The 8,322-nt window shown below is 35.6% G+C and overlaps 1 protein-coding gene across 1 annotated transcript in view; it reads right to left on the bottom strand.

Annotated features, from left to right (window-relative positions):
* ASPH (aspartate beta-hydroxylase) overlaps window positions 1-7,640 on the bottom strand; it is a 109,315-nt gene extending 101,675 nt beyond the window's left edge. Inside the window, exons 1-2 of the mRNA XM_009285452.2 lie at window positions 7,584-7,640; window positions 1,172-1,238 (exon numbers count right to left, since the gene is read on the bottom strand). Coding sequence (XP_009283727.1) covers window positions 1,172-1,217 — 46 coding nt within the window. The 5' untranslated portion in view covers window positions 1,218-1,238; window positions 7,584-7,640. The remainder of the gene's footprint in view (window positions 1-1,171; window positions 1,239-7,583) is intronic.
* Between the last annotated feature and the right edge of the window lie 682 nt (window positions 7,641-8,322).

Genomic DNA, 8,322 nt, shown 5'->3' with positions numbered 1-8,322 from the left:
TGGAAGAGGCTGCCCAGGGAAGTGGTTGAGTCCCCACCCCTGGAAGTATTTAAAAGACGTGTAGATGGGGCGCTTTGGAACATGGTTTAGTGGTGGACTTGGCAGTGCTAGGTTAACGGTTGGACTCGATGATCTTAAAGGTCTTTTCCAACCTAAACAATTCTATGATTCTATGATTTTGCTTTGTTGCCCTCCTTTTCCAGAAAGGACTAACACTAACTCATCTCACTCACCCCTTCTTTAAAATCTGACAATAGTCATGCTACCTGTACAATTTAAAGCTAACACAAATGATTAACGATCAAGATACTCTCTTCTTCTTAAGGACCAGAAAAGGAAGAAAAAAAACCCCACTAATACACTATTCAACTTATTTACAACTTCAGTTTTAGCAAACTATTCTCTTCTCACTGCATTTGAAACAAAAGCCAGCTCCTTTTGGGTGGGAGGAAGACAGAAACAAACTCATGTCTCATTAACAGTAACCCTAATAAAAACTTCAGGATCTAGCACTCTGCCCTTCCTCCCCAATGCTTCTTTAAATAACATAGCCATCAGGTAGATGGAGTGAACAGCAGAATGTTACAGCTACTTTGAAAAACAGCATATACCTCCTGTGGTTTTAATATCCAGCAACCAATTCCCAAATGCACTTCCCAATAGCTCAAGGGAGGAAAAAAGTGAGAAGTAACACCCAACTGAGTTTAAGACTTTTCAAATGGATATAAAGAAACTACAGGCAGCTGATTCTGCAACTAGTGTCTTTCAGCTATTTTTAAAGCCACTTGAATTCATCAAACAGAACAGGTGCTTTAAGAAAGACCTCCTGACTAGTACCTTTCAGCAACTTAAGTGATGCATAAGCAATTCAGAGCAAGATAGGAGGAAAATATAAACAAAGGGTAGAAGTCACCAAATATACAGAGAAATCAACAGCTTACTAAGGGAAATAATTGTACATGCAATTATACGTGGTCTATTGCATATAAAACCCATATTGTTTTGACAGGCATTCTATTAGGCAATTTGTTGCAACTTCACTTCGGCTGCACCTGCATTTGCAGATACTGGATCTTACTACAAGTGGATTCATAGGGCATACAACTGATGCTGAGAACTTGAAGTCCATATTATACATATTTTGGGGAGATTGCTCCAAACTAGATCTTACCTGGCTGAATGCCCGTAAGTGGTTGCAGCATACCTTTCTGTTTCATTTCATTCAAACCTGAGTAAGTCTATTCAGGGAAAACAGCACAATGAATAAAAGGAAAGTGAGTGGAGACACTCAAGAAATAAATTTCAAATGTACACTCCCAATCTGAACTAACACACATATGTTGACCTTTAATCAAGAACCCACAGCCTTATCTTGTGCCTTTTAAACATCAGTTGATTGCATGAACATGTATTACCAAGAAATGACAAACATCTTCCTTCCTGAAAGGGAAGGCTACAGCTAAAATGCAGAAACTCTTCAGACTCATCAAAAGGAAGATGGACCAAAGGGCCACAAAACTGATCACACACCCCATGAACAACATACGTTAATGCACACCTTGAAGAATACAGCTTACACATGTATCTCTCTGAATGCTATAGTTCAAAATACCAGACAACATAATTTTGGTTAGTTTTGTGAAAGACAAAAGTTAAGTTCAATAGATATGTATTTAAAATACAATTCAAGATTGGGATAGCTAAGTCAACAGCACAGACTTCTTGCGAGGTCTCATTCTACTGTGTTCAAATGCTGTGACTACAGGTTTGTCTGTTAGTTCTTTTTTGAAGCAACTCAAATTGCTTCACTAACACTCAAAATTATTATTCTTCACCTCACTTGTGTAACTCTTTCACATTTAAAAACTATTTTCAAGTTAGTTTTGCTACAACTATGCACTCCATGCTATTTTAGTTAATTTTAGAAAAGCATAATTGACAATCAAGACTAGCAGCATTAATTCCACCTGTAGATCACTACCAAAGTGCAAGCAAAGAAGCTTAGAGGAAAAAAAAAAGTCAACTATGAACACAAAAATAAAGGCAGGCCTCAAAGCATCAAGCTAAGCTTTTGTAATGTGTATAATTATTTCCCACAAAGGTGCTTTAGGAAGTAATGTGGAAGCAATTATGGATTATCACATGAAGAGAAGGGCGCACACCAGCAGGCAGTTACTAGAAATTAGAAAAACACAGTTAAAAGGAAAACAACAAAACACTAACTTCAGAGGTATCTAAAAATAGCATTTCAGAAGTAAAAATTATCAATCAGCTAGACCATAGGGTGACTTTAAGACAAGCTCATTTTAAAAGCAAAATGCAGAGTGATAAAAAGCAGTTATGGGAGAGAAGTAAAAAACTAAAATATGTTACAACAGAACCGTCCTACCACCAATATAGCTGAACTAGTAGCAGTGTAAAGACAGAAAGCAACCTCTCTTGCATGAGCATGGCCTTCTACCACTTGACATTTTTGCCAAATTATCTTCTCCAATATGATTAACAATAAAACAACTGTTGCAAGCCATTCTCACTAATAAAATTGCAGTTAATTATTTTAAACAGTTTTTACACAAAGGGTTTTTTTGGGTGGGGTCAGTAACAAGCATTTTGAGTAAAATATCTATTAAAAGCAAGTTTACGGCATTCTCTGTTGAAGGCAAGATGCCCGGGGAAAATAAAATACGAGATTCCCCCCCCCCCCCCCTTGGGGGGGGGGGAAGGGGGGTATATATACAAATTTTTGTGATATGTATTTTAAAATCTAGACTCAAGAAGCATGTGTGTTGAACTGTTCCATTCTGAGATGTCCATACACCATAATGATTGCAAGTGCTATCCAGAGGTAAAACAGATTTTCATCTTTAATTTTCATTCAGCATACCAAGGGTGGAATAATACACTTTTAATGGACAAATCTGAGCTTTTGATGTGCTTTTACAAAATCTATTTCATTTTGTAAGGGAGACAGGGTTAGTGTTATCTCTCTGTTTACTTTACAGATAGAACAGAGATTTTTACTAAAATACTTACAGTATCACTTATAAAATATTCCAACCTTAAATTTTCACAAATATCCATACTTAGAAATTTTTGTTTGTTTTACAAACAAATGTGACAGCAGGGTCTTTAGAGATAAGATCTAAAGTTTAGGGTAAAGATTTACTTTTAATAAATTCAATATAAATTCTTTGTGATACAAATTTGATTCTTCCTTTTGGTATCTAAGAAATCTTCTTCAGCACTGCAACCTTAATGGAAATTAGGGGGGAAAAAAAGTGGCTTTTTAATTATTACTCTCATTAAAAACTAGATCTCTGCTCTGCAATTTATATAATCTAGTCTACATGGTTATAAACATACCTGTGCACATTATCAAAGGACTTTAATAAACTAAATCAGAAACTTACTAGATAGGAACAGGCAAATGGATGGAAAAGAAAGAGCTGTAAGTTCAAAGAAAACACAAAGACCAGAACCTAAAGTTGAAATAATAAATTAGCCAAATGAAAGGCAATTTTGGCTCTCATGCTGCCACTTCACAGATTTTTACTCTAGTGTTTGAGGAACTTTTCTTTATTCCACATAGGATCAATCCTCACATAAACCTTTAATGTCCTTAATTTTCAATCCCTACAAGATTTCTCATAGTAAAGTATCCTACTGTACAAACAATCAAAGAACATCATAAATACCAAAAACAAAGGCAAAGTCATAAATTCAGGATTCGACAGCTAAGCAGACTGATCATTGAGATGCTGAGGGTGGCCAACTGGAGGAGGGGAAAAAAAAGAGAAAAGTAGAAGAGAGATGCATCACAAAGTATGTAAAAAGTCTCTAGGATCGTAAGTGTCCTGCTGAACTTCCCTGGTGAAAGGAAGCTCCTCCCTTCAATAGATGAAGCGATTCCATTGAACCATCTCCTGGAATTCAGCACTTACCAGAATGTGAAAGACCAGAGATTCAGTTCTCTCCTCTGCACTGGGGAACAGTGAATTTCTTCAGAGGTCTAAAACACATTTTTCAGTATACCCAAGGGTATGAGAACAAAGCCATTTTAGTCCTTCACGACGAAGCTGTTTATTTGTGCACAGTCAAATCTTAACTGGCCACAACAGCAATTTGTAAGAGAGGAGCTCCACAGAACAGAGACTAAAGCCCAGTTTTTGCCCTCCTTTCTAGGTAGGAAAGGGGACTCTGGACATAACTGACCTATCTTCACGCTCACTCTCAGCAGGCTGAATCTCTGTTTCACTTCGGCCTGGAACAGTTTCAACAACAAGAATTTAAAATATACACACTCTCACTTCTGTTCAAGTATACTCCATAAACAGCAGCTGCAACACTGAAAGTCAACCAAACTTTTTCTTCCTCAGGAAGAAAATGGAATTAAATCTTTTTCTCCCCTATATTGGGTGAGAGCTCCAATTACCAAAATACTGCACAGAAGTAAGAAACCACTCTTTCTTGCCCTGTTTAACACAGAATCAGATCTGCAATCCTATTATCTGAAAATATGCTTCAAGTAAAATAGATACATGTAAGTTTTTTCCTTTCTTTTTTATATTCAGTTTGTAAAGAGAGAGGGTCAATACTTTTAAGAAGTCAGCCCATTTCTGAACATAAGCTGTTATAGTTCAAAGTACTTTTAAGCCTATAAATACCTTTCTGGTTCACAGGAAGCACCACAATGTTTAGAAGGTTTTTTAGTTGCAAGCTAAGGTGATTTGTTACTAAGAAGTGAGAATTAATTATTCTTCAGAAAAAAATCCTACACAAAACAAGACTAAGATTATCATCTGGCTGACTGATGTCAAGCCTCATTCCCAGGGTTTTTTTTTTTTTATTATTATTATTATGTAGTTACATTTATTCCAACTATAAACAGTGAACAAATCCTGATTGCTTTCCATTTAAATGATTCTTCTAAGACATACATACACAACAAAACTCAGAAAATTTATTCAGAAGAAATCTAAACATAAAAGAAACATCATAAGAATGACTATCTTTGGTTTTTGGGGTTTTTTTTGTTTGTTGTTTTGTTGGGGTTTTTTTTAATGAAACATAAGTTTTTCTCTCTAAGAGGAAAACAGTCACAAATTAAAGACAAAAAGAAACCTAATGAGAACTTCTGTCCTAGGAGGTTGCAGTTTCGTAAGACTTGTCAAAGGCACTTTATCTAAATACAGCATAACAGTGAATTCTACTTGCAGTGCTAACTCCACACTTTTCAATGAGGTTTGGAGAGACCAGCTGTTTGCCACCATAAGAGCCGCTGTTAACAACTTTCCTCTGCAGTTCTGTTTATCTAAGCATAACTGCTGAAGTCACAGGAGGTAAAAATGAATACAGAGATACATGTTAATAAGAGAAAATCCTGATTCTGCACCTGCTTCTTTTCTAAACATGCTAGAAAGATGATCACTTTTAAAAGCTAGTCAAATTTTGGCCAAGCCATGTTTCAGGTTTTTCTTTTTGGTTATTCAGATGAACATTTTTTTGAATAGTTCTTCAATTAGGATTTATTACAAGGAAAAAATACACACAGATGTACACAGAGCTTAAATGACTAATAACAACACTGCTTACAACTTCGAAGAGTTTTATAATGAATACTATCAGCAGGAATATATTTAAAGCAGTATTTAATGCATCCATCATATATTATCTGAATAGTTTGGATTTTTTTTTTTCCAAAACCTTTTCTCCACAAACTTTAAGATAGTACAATAACAGGCTTAGAGAGTTAGCAGTTCAGGAAAAAATAAAGTCCTGTAAAGACAGAACAAAAATATTTTGTGTTATCTATTTACCTACACTAAATAGATTTGTATAGAAAAGCCTTCCTACATTCTGGTATTTTTCACAAACACTTCAGTAATTTTCTCAAGTTTTGTTTTTATGTGTATACAAACACAAAAAAGAATTAATGTCCAAAATGGAATGTAGAACTTGCATCTTGTAAACTTACTTGACTCAAGCATAGTTTTTGTACCCTTTCTACTCTCTTCCCTCTTTCAAGCTACCCCCCAAAATTCTGACTTTGACATCTTAAACATCAACTCAAGAAATTCAAGGTTAAGACTACAAGCTTATAAAGAAATTTTAGTTTGTCTCCTGCTACAGGATCAACATACCTATATCAGCTCTAACACTGATGAGGAGACAAAATTAATTCCGATTTTAACTGTGCAGATGACTTAAAAATCTTTAATAGCTGCTATTTTGATTAACCAGCTCTCCCCCACAGAACATTTTGAAATGAGAAGATTTTAAATTATACAATCTACCTACCTTGTATTTGAATGATTTAATGTAGCCAATAGTCCTACATAGTTACTAGGTTAATTAAATATTTGGTTCTATTTAGGCCAGAGCAGAGTTCAGGAAAGGTAAATGTGGAAAGGAAATACAAGAAATATTTAAGCCCAGAACATGCAAATTCTGCTGGTGGTGACCTTTAAAAAAGTTTCTATTACATAAGATTGAAAATCCTCATCTCTGCATATAGCATGCTGGCATTAATTTTAGGGTATTTTTTTCTTGTTCCATTTTCCTATCCTGTAATGTGGGTCACATCAATTTGTTTTAGCAACAAGTCCCAATTAAGCCACAAAGGAAGAAAACAGATGATGTAGTTCCAGTTCTTTCAATTTTTCTCATGGTTTGAAGGAGTTTCAAATAGAAGCAAATAAAACTCTAGTTGCCATGCAAGTACCTACAACTCTGCTATTCACAGGTTTCTGTTCATGGAAAATCATGGAAAATTAAATAAAAAATCCTTTATTTAATGCCTAAAACTTAAAGTTTCAAGTCTGATACTAAGTCAATTTAATTAGGTGGCACCTCATAGAGGTGCTATGCAGCTGCAATTCCTACAGAGTTCAAAAGAGTTTGTAGGTGTCTCATACAGTCATTACATAGTCTTGGATCTATAAATAGCTTTTAAAATATGTTGTTAGGAGATCTCAGTCGCAAAAGTATTGCTCTCTTCACAACTTTCTTGCTACAAAAGATATGGCTGTGTCCTCCGGTTACTATGGAAAGAAATAGTTCCACAGTTACAAACTGCTATCTGAGCTTTCTTTAGTAATACTACAAAACCACCTTAAAAAACACTAGTGTAAAAAGCGAGAAAGTGAGATATGTTACATTAGTAATTAATCGTTGATTATCATTTAAGCAGAACCTCAGGAAATAAAATTGTAAACCAAGAAAACTGCCACTCAACAGTTATAAAACCTCTAGCTATTAAATATTTTATAAAGAAAGTCTTCAAACAAACAACTTGGTAGCATTTGTTACACTGAGTAAGTACATGCATAGTAATAGTGCAACTGCATATGAGGGAGAGACTAAAATTTGTTTAATTTAAAAAGTTCTAGCAAAGCTGAACCACACATACTACAGTCTGTTCAAGCTCAGTATATGCTTATCTGCATAATTTCCAGTGTGTTTAAAGACACATAATAGAGTTACGATTTCCACTTCAAAGCACAGCTCAAAACTCTTCCATGCAAAGAGCTAACCCATAGGATGCAGTTAGGACAAAGATTGCTGCAGGCTATCACACAGATTACCAGTTTGTGATCTTCATCAGGAAAGAATCACTGGGAGTAAATCAGAACTTCATTGCTCAAGTTCTCTACAATGAAGAATTCAACATAAGGGTTAGTGCAGGAACACTTTTTACAAGTTTCAAAGTGATTCAGAAAAGTCCAGCTGAAAATGAGCTTTTTTTCTTTTCGTACGGGTGATCAGTAAAGGGGTTTTCAGTTTAAAGAAACAGCAATATTGAAATCCTACCTCTTTATGCACTCTGTAACTAGAAATAATCTTAACACACATGCCTTTCACTGCTAGTAAATTTTGTTGTCTTTACTGAAGCCCTTAAACATCCAGCCATTACATTAGCATATCCAACTAAACCATTCACCTTCTATGTTCACACTATGGCTCCTTGATGACATGATCAAACACAAAACTCTAGATTCAGCTTCACCCTCCCCTGATGCCCAGCCACTCATTGTCATCTCTTCCCTTCTACCCAAACGACTTTCCATAAAGCTGTGTACTGAGCTAGTCTGGGGAAAAAAAAGAAGAGTCAGCTTTTGGCTTATCAGTTCCCAGGCATGGTTCACTGAGCACCTGCACAGCTACTAATTCAGGTACAGGGAAGGGGAACTGAAAAGAGGAAGACTGCAGAGCAACCTCAGACTAGATTAAGGTGACTGCAGACCTATAGCATTGAATTGTAAAAAAATTTAACTCCTTGATCCCCCAATATGATATACATCGCTGGAGTCTGAACCTAGACTA

This window comes from Aptenodytes forsteri, unplaced genomic scaffold (genome assembly GCF_000699145.1).
Source record: "Aptenodytes forsteri isolate BGI_AS27 unplaced genomic scaffold, ASM69914v1 Scaffold396, whole genome shotgun sequence".
NCBI classification, from domain to species: Eukaryota; Metazoa; Chordata; class Aves; order Sphenisciformes; family Spheniscidae; genus Aptenodytes; species Aptenodytes forsteri.
The sequence above is the reverse complement of the archived record's forward strand: the minus strand, read 5'-3'. Positions and strand labels throughout refer to the sequence as shown.